Genomic DNA, 16,227 nt, shown 5'->3' with positions numbered 1-16,227 from the left:
CACTGTGTGTGCCTCTCCTCCACACCAGCACTAAGAAGCAGCAGACAGAGACAGACCAACCCCTCTTGTTCAAATGGCCAATACACAGCTGTAGCTATAAGTCAGGCACACCCCTCACTTGCCACCACCCTCTCTCTTTCTCATCTTTTTGTTTCTTTTTATCTGTTTTCTGAAAGAAACCCCCATTGTCTGGCACTCCAGGGCTGGCTGCCAAAACAAGATGGTGACAGTTGTATTAACAGTGCTACTGCAAAGTTCTGTTGCTTGAAGTATACGCTCATTAGGTCAGAGTAATCATAGCATAAAAACATACTTTTTTCACAAGCATGGGACTAAGCTTCATTTGGCTTGCCTAACTTAAACTAAATTAATTAAATGAAATAGAAATGTCATTGTTAATCTAAGTGCACTAGTGCTTACATGTTCGTTTTGTAAGCAGAAGCCTTTTAGCTGACACTGTGTACTGTATGTCAGAGCAGCATGTGATGGGAAACAACGGATGTAATGAGATATGTGTAAGAAACAGTAGAAGCTGAATGGCATTGAAGAGCAAAAGAATTACATCTTATTGCAGGATATAGATAAAAGAAGGGCTGTTTTGTCACAGGCCTTTTTAAAATTATGTACTGAAGTAACCACAGAGTTCATTTGGCCTTGATCCAAAACTCTATACATTATTAATACTTTAATTTTACAAACTAGTAATGACCTCCTACAATATCACACACTAACTGTTCATAGTGCAACAAAGTCATAGCAGTGAAACCTGCTGTGGCAGCAGGTGACCTTTACAAGTCAGCTTCAGAGAGAACAGAAACCGAGGGACACTTTCTAAAAGAGAAGAGAAGTGTTGTTTATTTGTTTTAAAGAGTGGTTAAATGTTAACTGAGCAACCTCATAGTGTGCATTTGCCCGTATACTCTGTCTAGACTGGATAGAGAAAGCTCTTGTTTTGAAGTGACCATCAATAACAGTATGTTGTAATGTAATGAAAAGAGCTCTCTGCAGTGCTTCACTTCTCCTAGTATAGTCCCACTTGGCCAAGCAATTGCTACAGCTGGCCATATTTTTTTAGCAGATTTGCTATTTTGCACAGTAAATCATATGCATCAGAACATAAAACAGTTTTATTGTATTATATTTATATATATTGTTTTTAACAGTGTCCTAACTAATCAATTGGCAGATTTAATAAACCAAACCAGTGTCTCCCATCCTCTAGTGAAATAAACTTTGAGACAATTTTCTGATCCTGACTTTGAGTGTCTAAGTTTACTGCACTTTAAATGTAACAAGAGTCCAGCGGAATGTATTTTTGCCACAAGCCTGCTTTGCTGTCATGACTGTATTTACATTTGATTGATGTGGATTCTCTGTCCATACCACTGTCAGGCTCCAGCAAGTATACAGATGCATGATCAGGTAGGACTTTCTCCTTCACACCTGAAATCCAACAGCAGGCCTCTATATCCACAGGGCACTGCTGCCACACTCCGGTGTTGGGGTGATAAGTGCTGAGTGAAGGCTGACTAGGAACAATGCCATGGGAAAAGGTTGGGCCACGTGCCAATAGGAGCAGCGAATGAAAGAGCATGTAGGGTTAGAGAAGTAAAAGCTTTCACTCTATAGCTCCACCACTGACAGCCAAATCGAAAGGTGAGGAATGGATTTATAATAAATAATTCATGTTTTCCTTCTGAGCCAATAGAGTAGTGAATTCAATTAGACAGAATAAAAAATGCATGTGTATGAAGTAATTTTGTTTTGTTTCAACCGTTATTTTTGAAAAGTTGCTAATACATAAACAAGATTACCCTCCACTAATTTGTAAAAGAGATATAGCCTATTGGTAGCATATCCATTTCCATCTATAAATGATGATGATGAATTATTTGAGGTGGAAAACTTCAAATCATGGAAACATGTAGTTGGATATGTGAGGTCAATTTACTTTCACTGTGACACAATACATTATCACACAAATTAACTCTGTCTATTGAATTTTAAGGCTGTATATTTATTAAAAACAACAACAAAAACAAAACATAACTCAAATGAATGACATGTAGAATATTACAAATCTTTGGATACCCATAATAAGATTTGAGTTAAACTCAAATAAACTCAGATTTTGCTACAGTCTTTCACAACTGTTCAGCATTTGTGTGAACTGTGAAGTATGTTCTATTGCTTCAGCCATTGTGGTAAGAGGTGGTCAGCTTTGTTATTTGCACAGTAAGTCATGCTGCCATGCTCTGAGAGGGAACTAGTGATCCTTGTTTGCTCACCTTTTCCAGTTTCTCTTTGTGTCTGAGGAAGATGGATGCGGAGTAGCCCTGTTGCTGGATGGCGCTGGAGTTGCTACTCTTCACTGGGCATACATAAACAGGGGCTGCTGGGGAATCTTCCACTTGCAACTCGAATCTTGCATCTTCAAACAACTCCATCGATGATCAGTTAATTTTGGACAATAAGTGTCATTTAATACAAACTAATAAAGATTGTAGCTTGGTTATTTTCTCGAGCTGACTCAGCCTCCCTCGGTCTCTGACATTATGGACTCATGCCATTTATCCATCTCAGGAATAGTTCCACAGCGAGTTAGGGAGGGGCATATGGACGGCAGCAGTGGGCTTTTAGACAGGGCACGGAGGTGCAACAGGAGACAACATGAAGCACATTATAGACAGGAAGTGAAGAACAGTAATCAGATTTGGGAAAAGTGATAAGAGATGCACTTTCTCACATTCAAACATATTACATTACATCTTTCACAAGTTGCAGCATGTACTGTGAATACAAATTGCCAGAGGCACAGTGCCCTCTGCACATTTCACCTCAAGAAACATTTTGCACTGGCCGTGAAAGTCACCATATGCTTGAGGCAAAGTTCTTAAAGACACCAGCAACAAGAGAACTTAATCTAGTGTTTAACAAAGACAAATTATTCTTTTTTTCTGATATTTAGTAGTAAAGACAAATATCTTTATTTTACATTTTGTTCATTATAAACTGAACCAGCCACACTTTTTCATATTGACATTCCATCATATTAAGCCCTGGATTATCATTTAATATGTCTTAATTGATGTGTGATATTTTTGAACCCTACACATATGACCTAGAGTTTTAAATTTTAAAATAATTGCAAGTAAGTATACAGCAGTGGGGTGAGATAGGGGATAGGTTAAAACTGATTTTTTTCTAAGCACTCAAGCCAAATGCATGAAAACCTAAACTTGGAGCAATAAGTTGAAATACAAAAGGTAAATGATAAGGGAACACAGTTATAACATGGTTTAAAGTTCATAAAAAAGTTTATTGTACATAATATATCCTCATAAATAATAATAATATTGAGCTTCACTTTGCTATCTTCAGTCACTCCCTATCCTCAAATGGTGAGTTTATTTCTACAGCCACAGCTGCCCTAGTCTAGACTGTCAGATGAGACTCCCTATATGCACCATTGCCATCCCAGCACCATCAACCACTCACATACACACTACATAGTGAATGCAAAAAATCCAAGGAAACAAAAGCAAACCATACTCTTAGCTTCAGGGGGTCAATGTCATCAATGTCTGATTATTTCTTCTAATATTGTGCACTATTTCTCCTGCTGCCTTGAGTGGATTCTGCTGATATGGCACAATTTTTCCTCTACTCCCTGATGCCCATAAGCACCAGTGGTCCATCAATGAGGGGCTGCACAGTATGTAAACACAGCCTGTACCACATTGGTCTCATACATCTATGTCTGGCGCCATACTGCTGCTTCATCATCCAATAATGCTGAACACTGCACAGTGCCCGTGCTGTGTCACCTGACAGTGGACTTTTACCAGACTTTATTAATTTTGGGCCCCTTGATGGGTTTTTTGGGGGCCTACTGTTGACAACTGGGACATTTGAAAACACACTAGTAATTGTAAAATGCTAACTTTATAAAACTAAAATAAAGGGGATCAGAGTATTTCATGGTAAGATTGACATCTTACCGGCAGAAGTGCAAGAATAAAACAGATGTTAAGGAAGTAGAGCAGACAAACTAAAGCCAATTAGTTATGCATTGGTTTTCACAGTGCAGTCTGTAAAATCTAATGTATCCTCTCTAATAGCTATCATATAGAACTGAGGCCTCACAGGATACAGAGGCAGAGCACTCTGTTCAGTCCAATATGCATCTTAGAAAGGATCTGTATCTTATTCGAAAAGCACATAATTATAGTCATGCACTTTTATTCAAAAGGAAACATACAATACACAGTATTGCAAGATCAACATTAAACTAAATATTGTGCAAATAAATAAACAACAAACAAATCTTAAAAAAACCCCAAAAAAAACAGGTATAAATACACACAGTGGCTGCTAAACAAAAGAGCATTTCTTTATTAAAGATATTTTGGCTAAAATGCAGAGGAAAACTGGGTTACATTCATATGTAAACATTGGTATGAGGCAAGACACGGGAAAACTTCCTTGATTTGCTTTAAAAGAATAAATACTAAAGATCTAGAGGCAGAGAGGCTAGTAACTGCCTCATGATGTGGTGCTGCAACCCCACATTTACCCAACCCTGTTAGTCATTTGGTCAGTGTATTCACAAAGTATGAAGAATTGGTCATGGAAATTATTGTTAGTAATCGTCATAAATGTTCTAATAAAACACTTAGCCTATGGCCACACACACTGTGCATCACGTGTTTCTTAAGGACTGTTTGATATTGGGCACTTGTGACAGAACATGTTTGGAAGAATTAAGGAGCTACATATAAGTAATAATTTGCTTATTATCAAGATATAGACAGTTTCCTGTTTACTTAAACACCGTTGCACTTTTTTATTTGATGTCTGTCATGTCTAAGGAAGTTATTTTGACATACAAGATCAAATATACTGGCAGGAGAATAGTATGATTGCTGAGAACAATTAATGAAGTAAATAAGTAATAATGTGCTTTTACTAAACAAAGGTTTATGTTGTATTACAGGTCTGCTTTTTCATACACCAAAAATACACAGAAATGTGCAATTTCAGTTATCCAAAGACTTTACTATGACAAATTTAAAAAAAAGGCCCAGTTGCCAATAGTTTTTCCACCATTACTCTTCTTCGCTCACAAGTTCCAGCTTCAAATAACTAACAATTTCTGATTTCAGGTAAAGGACTCAGAACCAGCTTGAAACCCAGAGTCCTGCTCAACTGCCTCTACGTGACCGGAGGGCCCATGAAGTTCACCTCCTGAACGTGTGCTGGAGGTAAGTGTCTCTTTTTGACTCTCCACTGCCCCCTGTAGAATGTCAGAACTGCTCTTCGGCTCACACATGGGACTTGGCAATCCCAGACTGGTCAAGGCATCCAGTGTGCCATCTGGGTCTACCATCATATCAATGACTGCAAACATGAAACAAAAAAATAATAAAGTATAAAGAGGAAAAGGACTGTATAAAACTAATGCAATTATTATTATAATAACTATTAATATTACAGCACAGACTTCTTAATTTGATTGGCTGGTTAATTTTCATACCAAGTAACTGCCTCTCAACTCTCTTTAGGTCTTGAATGACGTTTGAAATCTCCTGTAAAAAGAACATAAATAAAAGTGAAGCCTAGCGGAGGACATGATTTAGTGAATGAAAGCTCCTCTGTGTTACTGTAGAGGGCGCTGGACCAGGGCCACTGTGCCTCACAAATGCTTTATGAGGCCTAGGACTGTGTCGTCTACAGACATATCTCCTCTGAGGTTATTTCAGGCCAGACTGAATAAGAAACCAAATTTACTACTTTGCTGTTTAAAGGGACATCTTATTTGTGCTATTATCATAATAAGTAAGATTTTGTATGTATTATTCCATATATTTCCTTTATTGTAATATGAAATGGAAACATTAATTTAAATGACAAGTATCTTGATTACCAAGACTGCTAGAGACCTTTAACTTTTAATGTCAGTGAGTGTGCTGTTTCAATAAAAAGTCTCCCAGAGAAACTGAAACTTCTTTGGGAGACAAAAGTGTTAAAATGTGTCATAGTAAAGGAAATGCATAATTTAAAGTAAAAATAAATAAAGTTCAATACCTTATTGGAGCTCTTGAGCAGTAAAGAGTCATGCTCATCTTGTAGTTTGCTTTCAATCTCATCCCATTTCCGTTCTTTGTCTTTGAAGAGAATCCTTGACACCACATTGGTGAAAAAATAGATAAAGGGAAATTACATTTAAAAAAAAAACATTAATGTAATGAATTATAAATTTCGAGTCATAACAAACAATACACAGACATACACAGTTACAAAGCCACCAAACGACCTACCTGATTTTGCAAGTTGTCTTGTCCACACACTGGCGTATTCTGGTAGATAGTTGTGTGACTGATGTCAGCATTAAGCTATCTAGTATTGCCTAAAGACATAAAGAAAAATGGAGAATAAATTGTCATATAGGCCAAATTTACTATAAGTGATTGTGAAGTTGGTCTTTTTATCAAATATTAAACTAATTGAACCCACATTACCTATTTTGGTTAATGTTCAGAGATATCTGATTAAATTATTGAATTTTGAATTGAATCAAATTGCCATACAAACAGTCACAATGCTGTAATAAAGCACCCCCCCGTGACCGACACAACAACGCAGATACTCACGTCTTCCCTGTTCCATGTTTGGCGGCGGATGGAGCGTGAGCTGCCCCCTTTAGGCCTGAGCTCCACAGAACGACCATTAGACTCTGCCTGTGCACCTTTGGGGTCTACAGAGTCCTCAAATACGCGCTCATCCAGCTAGAGCCAAATATCACACATTATGTAATTATTAATGATTCATTTCACAGTATCATTGTGTTTAACTTACTCTAGCCCCTGGGTCAGTGGCTGCAGGGCTGACTGAGTCAATCTCTCCTGCCACATCGTGGATCTCTCTGGCTAGCATTGCCAGATCTTTGGCCAAATCCTGGCTAATTCTGGCAAAAAAAGTAAAGTCAATACCAGCTCTTTGGATGATTGTTTAGTTAAATGATTAAAAAACAATCAAACAAAAAAACAAACAAACAAACAAAAAAAAAAATCACATTTTGCATGTACCTAGCTATTTCCTCACTGTGAGCTGTCCAGTCTCTCATATACTCATCCTGCTCTCTGGACTGCTGCTTTTGAGCAGACAGGCCTGGAGTGGGAGGAGCTGACCCACTGAGCTGGGCCACTCGTGTTGAAGTAACAGGTTGCGTCTGTCCCTTTCTGGAAAAGTGCCGATTTGAGCCATATTCATCCTCTGATGTTGATGCATATTCTGCTGGGATTCGCCGCCACCGGGTGCCAGCTAATGACAAAAAAGAGCAAATTGCAAAGATGTAATTGTTGTCTGATACTTCCATGTTAGCAATTCACAAAACAGGTTAGTAAAGCTTACACGATGGTGTGACTTGTCCATATGAAGGAGTGCCTTTAGTTTTGTCTGGTAGCTTAGAAGCACTGTTTGCTCTAGCTCGTGGTCCAGACACTTGTGTTACATTGGCTACCCTTAATCCCTGTCTTAATGCATAGTCTCCAGCAGCACTGCGGGCTCCGAGTCTGTTTTTGGTGACAGTTGCCTCAGAGTCACTCTGAGCAGATGGGGACGCCACCCTGGGTCTCCTTGGCTGGGCCAAGGCCTCTATCCTGGACATCCCTCTCTTTGCCATTCCTGTTCGGGATGTGGAGCTGGTGGTGGACGCCTCTGAGGCCACAGACATTCGGTCTATGTCAGCTGGTTCAGTGTCTGAGGAATCCCCCAGCCGTGCACGTCTCAACAGTGATGCTCTGGTGGGTCGGGGCTTGGGGACACTGCTGGTTTTACTCGGTGCATTAGAAGGTCCCTGGGCAGTTTTGGATCTACTAGAACAGATTTTGGTGCTAGCTCCCACAGCTGAGCCTCCAGGCGGTGCTCTTGAGTGGGAGCTTCGAGACTCCTGAGTGGAAATTGGCTGAGAGTCAGACAAAAGTGAGTTGCTGTTGACATCATCATCAGTGAGATCTAAGGAGGTCCACGGGCGACTGGATTGCTGTGGAGCAGATGTTCTGGTCTTCCTCCTCTCTGCTGTATCTCGATTGGCTGTGGGGCCTTTGCCTGATGGACACACTACAGTTTTCTCCTTCACCTGTCCCACCAGAGCGCGCCTCTTCTGCACCACCCTTCTGGCTCCTTCAGCCTGACTCACGGTGCTGGTGGTGTCCACGTCTGACTCTGGCGACATGGAGCCCTCAATGGACTGGCTTGGAGGGTCTCCCTGGTCTGAGACAGTAGTTTCTAAAAAAGCTGCTACAGCTTCAGTGTCTTTTTGCAGTGTGTCATTGTCAATGCTTGTGTCTTTAGTATTTCTAGTACTTGTGCAGCTGTCAATGCGTGGTATGAGTTCAATAGGAACACTAGAGCTGGGCCTTTCCACTGTGAAACTCTCCTGTCTTAATAATGGCTTCACACCATTCTCTTTTGCCTTCTCATCTTCCCTTTTCCTTCTCCGTGACTCCTCCATTCTTTTCTCACCACTGCTAAGTGGACGTGGAGGTAGCCTGGCCAGGACACCAGTCTGTCCTGATCTACCACTTCCACTGTCCTGGGACTTTGCAGGTGAAGACCGACAGGGACTTCCTCCATGACTGCCCATACCTCCAGCACTGTGGCCGCTCCGACCCTTACCACGGCCTGTCTTCTCCTCCTGGCTCTCCTTTTCCTGGAGCTCAGTGTCCTGTTTCTCTCCCATGTCCATCCGAACACCAGACCCCGGACTCCGCCTTCCCAAGACAACGTCCTCCACAGGTGGCTGTGGTAAAGTCCTTCTTTTGCGCTCTGTGTATGAGTGGCCTGACTCACAAACTTCAGCTAGAATGACCAAACAAAAAAATGTATCATGTATTTTGCAGTTGGTAGCTTTGTACAAGTTAGGAATAAAGAAACAAGTAATAACTGTGGGTACCTCCGTCCTCTGACACTATTACATGACTGTCTCCTCCTGATCCCTCAGGGTCAGTTCGAACATGAGTGGCAGCTAAAGTAGCCCACTGAGAGACCCAGCGAGGCCCACCAACCATCAGATTCTCAGATAAAACCTGTAAGTATAATGTCAGTACATGCAATAATATTAAATGTGGCTTAATCTGAATAAATGTTGATTTATGCACTTCTGGCTCCATGTGGCCGGTCTGTCTCCTTTCCCCAGAACCTGACCGCTGAACGTTACTGCGGTCTCTCTGATCAGAGCTTCCTAATCTCGACAGGCACACAGTCTCTTGCTCTTCTGCACCAAACACCTATGCCAAAAAAAAACAATATTTGTCTGAGAACGAAGCTAACTGAGATATAAGTACAGTGATTATGGAGGTTTGCTAAACAAAGATACCTTGAACAAACAATTCCTAACTATATGTTAATTACTACATGGGCAATTTGTTATATTCTTTTCTTTATTTGGCTGTAACTAGATATATCATCACACCTTATAAGTCCTTTTTCTAGCCTCTTCCTCTTCATGAGTTCCATTTTCCATCTCAATGGTATAGGTCCCTCTGTCACTAAAGTCATCCCCCGGGCGATTGCACTCATCACGTCCACTTTGTTGGTGGGGTGCAGAGCCATGCCGCCTCTCCACTAATCCACTTACAACTTTAGAGTTTGGAGTTTTTCTGCGTCGTGCAGGGCTATCTTCCTCTGCAAACAGCCCTTCTGGTACATTGGCCCGACCTTCTCGAAACTTCTGCCCCGGTCCTCCCCACAGCCCCCACGAGCGCTCTTCTAGTGCTACGGCCCTGCGCTGTTCTCCAAGAGCATTCTCAGTGTCACTCTGTGTGCCATCTTCATGTTTACTGCCTGAACAGAAAAAAATAACATTAATTTCAACTCAGCTGAAGTCCATATTTATATAAATATCACAAACATAGACCTTGAATACTCCTCAAATGTACAGGGACATCACTCTTTGCACTTTCTCCATCCTCCTCTGCAGCAGCAGTTTCTTTGAGAGCCAATGGCAGTTCATTTTGAGCCAGCCAGTCTGCAACTTTGACTTCAGCTGCCACCATGGCGGTCTGCAGCGGACTGAGGTCCTCTCCGACAGGTCTTTTGGGGCGTGCTTTGGTATCTTGTCCTCCTTTTGCCACTCTGTCTTTAACTGTTACTTTACCGGTTGCTCCAGGATCAAACTCGATGGTGAAGGAGGCGTGGCCAAGCATTGGTTCTGTACTGGCTTCTGTATTTTGACCTGGTGTCTCACTCACTGATTTACTATCTGTAGCTGAATCTTTTGTAGGAATCTTAAAATAACTAGGATCCTGGCTAGATGTTGTAGGCTGGCCAGATTTTTTGTTGTCTGTGCTTTTCCTGGGGTCTGTAACAACAGACAAACAGAAAACAATTACAATATTACAATAAACAATATTTATCTTAAACCATAAAAACACATCCAGTGATTTTTTTCTTGATGCAAATGTTGCAATCTTTCCAGACTTACATCCTGCATAATTAAGTACTTTCACAAGTGATTTCACAAATCTAAGTAAAGTTTCTATAAGTGTAGACCTGTTTCAGCCTTGTCCCGTTTCCTGTCTGAGTTCTTCTCCTCTGAACGAGCAGAGTGTTGCTCATCAGAGTCTCCATCTCCCCACCAAGCAGGTTGCCCATAGAGGGGGGTGCCCCTATGCAGCACTGCTATCTCCCCTGCTAAAGCATTTAAATGGACATGTTTTCAGTGGACATATTATAGTACATCATAATAGTTTATCTATATTCACCTGTTTTGTCTTCGATTTTGTTGACCTCAGGGGTCCTTGCTGTTGCCCCTTCACACACTGGTGCTGATGCCACCTCTGTTGCCTTAACTTCAGACTTTGGGACTTGCGGTACTTGCACATCTGATAGCCTCTTTTGGCCAAGCTGTAATTGGCTGCTCAACTTCTCATGCTGACAAGAGGATCAAAAACAGTATTTAATTATCTTATAATATGACTCTAATCACACATGTCAAAAACACTGCACAAAGAAACGCCGGCTATCAGCTGTACCTTCAGAGCCTCCTCAGGAATCAGCAGTTCTCCTCGGACCACAGTGAACAGGTTGGTATGTGAGGCAGGTTAATGTCAAAATTGATGTACAAGGCCAAGTGCAATACACATTAAGAGCTATTTTGGTGAAATTTACTTTCTATCCTATTTATAGTGTGTACCACTGACAGAAAGAACACAACAGTATATTGAAAGGATATCATATCCAAATCGCAATTTGTCGTCAATTTTTAAGGTCACGTAGATTTGCTCCTGTATTCTGACATCATTGACAAAAGTCTGAAAAATAAAGAGACAAATTATTTTTTTCATAAAGCAATTTGTACAGCTAAATTACTAATGTAGGAAAATATTCGTTTTTCTCACCCCATTCAAGCTGCCCAAATCTTTCACTTTATGCTCATCTGAATTAGGCTCGTAGTTGATGACGGCATGCTGTTTGTCCACACTGCGTGACTAAAGCACACAAAAATAATGTATAATCCACCATAATAATTCAAAGAGTAAAATATTTCTTTTACCTGCAACATAAGTTCGCAGTCATCTCGCCCCACGAATATCATCTCTCTGGGTAAACGATGCCGCGTCCCCCCTCCGCTCACCAGGAACCAAGAAGTCAGACTCATCTCTGCCTCAGATCACCTTTCGTCCTAAGCGCATCCTGCTATAAATGGACAGCGACTTCAGTACTGCAATGGAATCAGTCCACTGCATTGCTCCAAACACAAAACTTAAACATCTGATAGAGTCACATGAACTACTGCTGTTTTACTATTTCCTAACCCCAAGAGGGACTGATAAGAAAATATATATACTGTATATATTCACCAATAATAGTTTTGTCACATTAATCAAATTCAGTTACCATAGTAATTTGATTGTATGGTCTGGAGGCACTTTTACACACACCACTCACAACATAAAACACAAAAAGGCACACAGCATAGTTGTTTATAGGGCTAAGGACACAAAGAGAGCAAAAGCATGTGTCTCTTATGATAATCCATCGCCTTGTTAGTATGCTCATATGATTCCCATGCAGTTTTCAGAATTATCAAGCAAACAAGCCCCATACAAGAGCTTCTTTGAGAGAAACAACAGCCTGTTCTCCATCACCAGAAGCAGACACACAGCAGTATGTAGCTGGGCCTTGCTGACTCACGCTCTGGTGCAGCTATAGCCGCTTGGTTTTAACGCACGCTTGGTTATACTGTGCTTCCTGTGTTAGATTATGTTCATTTGACCAGGCACTTCGTCCTCCCTTTTGGATTCAGAAGTGGTTAACCCTTCCCTATTCTAATTGGCCTACATTTTCTGTTTACGGGTGACCTAACACGGGTCTTTCACTTGGGACCACTCGTGGACCAATGACAGCCCATGAATCGTGCGAGGCGCAGTGGACTGTATTGCATCGGGCCAATCATGGGGAGAAAATTAGAATGGTTAGGCCTTGTCTCCAATAAACGGTTATCAAGAATGTAATAAAACATGACAATACTTCAAATCAATAGAACTGGTGATAAAATTACCAATATTTATTAAGGATTGCCTGTGATTTTATGTAAAATGAGAGATATATAAGCGCTTCTGATGCTCCTGTGGTCTTGTGACGCGTGATATTGTCCTACAGTAAATGAAGCTACTTTATGAACCTACACATAAGCTTGTAACAGACTAAAATTTGACGAATGGAGGCTTACAGAATCCAAAATCCAAGCCTCGCTCTCGTTATGGTAGGCTAAGTAGCGCTTGCCTGGCAGGCGAAGCATCTCCTGCTTCCTTCTGCATCTCCATCACTCCCCATAAACAAGGCCTACATATTTCTTTCACACGTCTGACTGAAAACTGAAATAGCTTTTAAGCACGACTCACCAAACGCTAAACGGATTCTCAGCATCCGAAATGTGGAGGGTTTGTCTTCTGCTCATGTAGCGCGATGCCCAGCCCTTCTCCTCATTGATGCATCTTGGCCTCATGATGGCGCTGTGGGCTTATGAAGGAAAACGAACATACTGTTATTATGTAATAGAGCCGTATAGATAGGTGCATTGTTACATTATTACACGTATTATTTACGATAAACAAAGAGATTTTATCAAGATAGTAATGCCTAAAGCATATTTCTCCCTTGATCACTTTGCGCTTTTATGTTTATTTTTATAATAATAATCTGCCCGAATAATTTTTGTGCAATTTGTTACCTGTGCATTTTGGTAGTCTACATAACTAATCACGCTACTGTTTTTGCTGTCTTATTCGTAGGTTTCAGTGACGTCACTTTTTGAGTTATTTGCGATTTGAGGATTGTATAAAAAGATATAAAAGGCCGTTTGTTTTATAAATGGTTAATTACTTATAGACAGCTGTTTTACTCAAACCTTATGAAAAGACCACAGGCCAATATACATTTTTACTTTAATGGTGTGACAGATACCACGTCATTAATAAGGCTTTTAGACTTGTACTCAATATAACAACTAGATGGCGCTACCGTATTGATTAAATAATCTGAAGACTGGCAAAGTGAGGCAATGGGTTAACTGTAGGAAACAAAATTAATTTAAACCATTTTAAATTGTTGGAACAAAGTTATTATCGCTGGGAAAAGCTTTTAAATTACGAAATGTCTTATATTAGTTTCTATTTGTTTGCGTTGGGCAAGTGATGCCGAGACAAATTACAAGTGCTTCAAAACTTCATATAAATAAACGTGCATCCCGCAGATAGTCTACTCAGTGTTTCTCCATTTACTGACTTCAGCTATAACTTGGACGTTGTTTCCTAAATCTTGTAGTAGCGTAAATGGTGTTTGTGTTATTATAGCGAAAGCAGGAGATGATTGCTTAATATGAGTATGGTATGCATAACAATGGCACTGCATGAATGAAGCATGCTGGTGGGGTATTCTTGGTCTCTCTCTCCCTTTCTCTCCTCCAGTCTCCTTCTGTCTCTCTCTCTCCCTTGGCCCCGCCTCCTGCTCCCCTCTGTCCATTGGTGTCTTCGGGGTCTCTGTACTGTTTTTCCCCTCTGCCTTCCATAGGTAGTCCATAATGAGTGTCCATTGGCTTTTATTGCGGCTCGTCCCCCTCCCACTGGCCGCTCTCGCCCTGCCCATGTTTTCTGTGTCTCAGTCCGTCAGTCTGCTGTCGTTCAAGTTCGCAAGAACGTCACGTCCGCACTTGAACTTGCAGCTCTTTGAGGGGGGTTTTGCCATATACCCCCTCATCACTCTCTCCCTCTTTGCGAAAAAGTCATGACGAGCTCCGCACGGACAGAGACGCGCGCCTTACCCGCTGCCTGATCCACACTTCCTTGGTTTCCCCTTTCTCTTTTTCAACACCTTTTGGATGTCACCCGCATCAATGAAGATATTTCACTTGGAGTCTTACCTTGTAGGAACGGATTTCCCAATGTGAACTTAGCTCAAAAGCCAGCGCTATACAAACATGTCTCGCCGCAAGCAAGGCAAACCCCAGCACTTGAGCACACGGGAGTTTTCGCGTAAGTGGACACACATGAATTCTGCTGCTCACAACCAGCGCTGCTACTATCTCTTCTCTCCTCGTGAGCGGGCAACTTTATAACTTCTGTTAGCTCTATTACTACACCAAACGGTTACAGAGAAAGATTTCTGTAAAGGAGGACATCAAATTGTATGTTTTGAAAAAGGCACCCTTCAAGGTTCTTTTTCCATTAATTGGCATAGAGACTACTACTCTCTTTCTGGCCAGAGACCTTTGCCTATATGCACGCTATAGCTGCTCTTAAACTTTACACTTGAGTAAGGTAACCTATAGGCTGCTCTCTTCTCCTTTCCTGTTATACCCTTACATTAATCAAATATGCTTTATAGGATTTAGACACCAAGTGTTTTTATGTGTCAACAACAGAGCTCCTAGAGCCTACTATTTAGTTTCACCGTTTAATTTACTCGGATAAAGCACTGATGGTTTATTTGATCAACAAAATTATAGAGATGGTGCAGTAGTCGCTGTTTTGTTGTCAGAACGAACAGAAATCCTTTGGTTTTACACGTTTGCAAATTATCCTAAATTACTCCAAACTGTTTGTGTTTGGAGAACGCACGTGGAGTGAGTGTTTTGCCAAAGTTATAATTCAGTTACTCACTAGCCTGTTATTTTTTTTTTTGTTTATTTGTGTGTTACTGTGTTGTTCTTGGTTCACTCCTAATGCCGCCGCTGTTTCTGCCATTTGTGCTCTGCTTGTATCTACATGTGTAGTAGTGCACACGTCAAATCGAGTGTAGTCAGTAGGGGGCGCACTGTGATTACACTCTATATAGGACACTTATGAACTTGAACTTGATCCATAGATGCTGATAGAACAAGCATAGACAGGAGCGTTTTAGAACAAACAATAATTGTATATTAAAGTCTTCATAATGACGTTTAAAATGGGAGTTTATTTGGACTTGAAATAGGCCTATATGAAAAGTTCATAATTTCATATATATATAAGTATGAGTCAGTGCATTTCATATATAATCGTAACTTTTTTGTTAATAATTAAAACACAGCTCAGTCATTAAACTACTGGGAGTAAATGTGTAAGAACAAATAGCTGTCCAATTAATTCAGTGCTTGATCCATCCAGATTATTTAATAACAGTTACTACAAAAAACTCAAAGTATAGTTTAACATTATTTATGTGTTAGTCTGATTGCTGCGAAGAAATGTTTTCCACGTAACTTACGTTTAGGCACTGCTTCTGAGTCAGAGCTAGTTTGCGATAAGTAGGTGTAAAATAGGACCAAATTCCTTCATCTTTAAAGCTGCTGAAAAGGGTCTCTGTGGCACACCCCTCACTAAACTTCACATCTGACCTAGTACTGAATGAAAGCTCCAACTGACTACGGGAATACATCACATCTTATCTCCGCATCCCAGTCGGCTGTTCAATACCGTTTACACCAGAGCTAGATTCCTCCTCTAAAGACTCCCTCTCCTCTCTCCTCCTGCGTACTTCAGGGACCTACTCTACATCCAACCCCTCAATGTCTAACCTTGGTTCATAAGATCCCAGCACTTTTAACGAAATGGGGTCCAATCATCTTGAACTCAAATTAGAATCTATTTTTTGATTCTCAGAGGTGTTAGGTTCATTAAAAAAGCTAGATTGGCAGCACAATAAAGAGGGTCAAGCAACTTAATCGTTTGACTGCTGCCTGCG

General features: G+C 40.8%; 2 protein-coding genes across 2 annotated transcripts in view; one reads left to right on the top strand and one right to left on the bottom strand.

The window, feature by feature from the left end:
• Positions 1–4,376: 4,376 nt before the first annotated feature.
• On the bottom strand, positions 4,377–15,930 carry cep170ab (centrosomal protein 170Ab). The gene is made up of 20 exons (XM_055158006.1): positions 15,751–15,930; positions 12,909–13,026; positions 11,558–11,700; positions 11,403–11,492; positions 11,237–11,315; positions 11,037–11,095; positions 10,767–10,935; positions 10,555–10,695; positions 9,920–10,363; positions 9,476–9,846; positions 9,162–9,290; positions 8,957–9,089; positions 7,414–8,862; positions 7,089–7,323; positions 6,859–6,967; positions 6,654–6,788; positions 6,321–6,409; positions 6,088–6,181; positions 5,537–5,588; positions 4,377–5,400 (listed from the first exon to the last, which is right to left on the bottom strand). The coding sequence occupies exons 3-20, from the start codon at positions 11,660–11,662 to the stop codon at positions 5,162–5,164; spliced, it is 4,122 nt and encodes a 1,373-aa protein (XP_055013981.1). The 5' UTR covers positions 11,663–11,700; positions 12,909–13,026; positions 15,751–15,930; the 3' UTR covers positions 4,377–5,161.
• LOC110175732 (B-cell lymphoma/leukemia 11A-like) overlaps positions 14,142–16,227 on the top strand; it is a 31,520-nt gene continuing 29,434 nt past the window's right edge. Inside the window, exon 1 of the mRNA XM_055158007.1 lies at positions 14,142–14,537. Within this exon, the coding sequence (XP_055013982.1) occupies positions 14,483–14,537 (55 nt within the window). The 5' untranslated portion in view covers positions 14,142–14,482. The remainder of the gene's footprint in view (positions 14,538–16,227) is intronic.

The sequence above is a fragment of the Boleophthalmus pectinirostris genome, unplaced genomic scaffold, assembly GCF_026225935.1.
Source record: "Boleophthalmus pectinirostris isolate CB_2022bp ecotype Guang Dong unplaced genomic scaffold, ASM2622593v1 HiC_scaffold_22, whole genome shotgun sequence".
NCBI lineage: Eukaryota > Metazoa > Chordata > Actinopteri > Gobiiformes > Gobiidae > Boleophthalmus > Boleophthalmus pectinirostris.
This window is presented reverse-complemented; position numbering and strand designations above follow the sequence as displayed.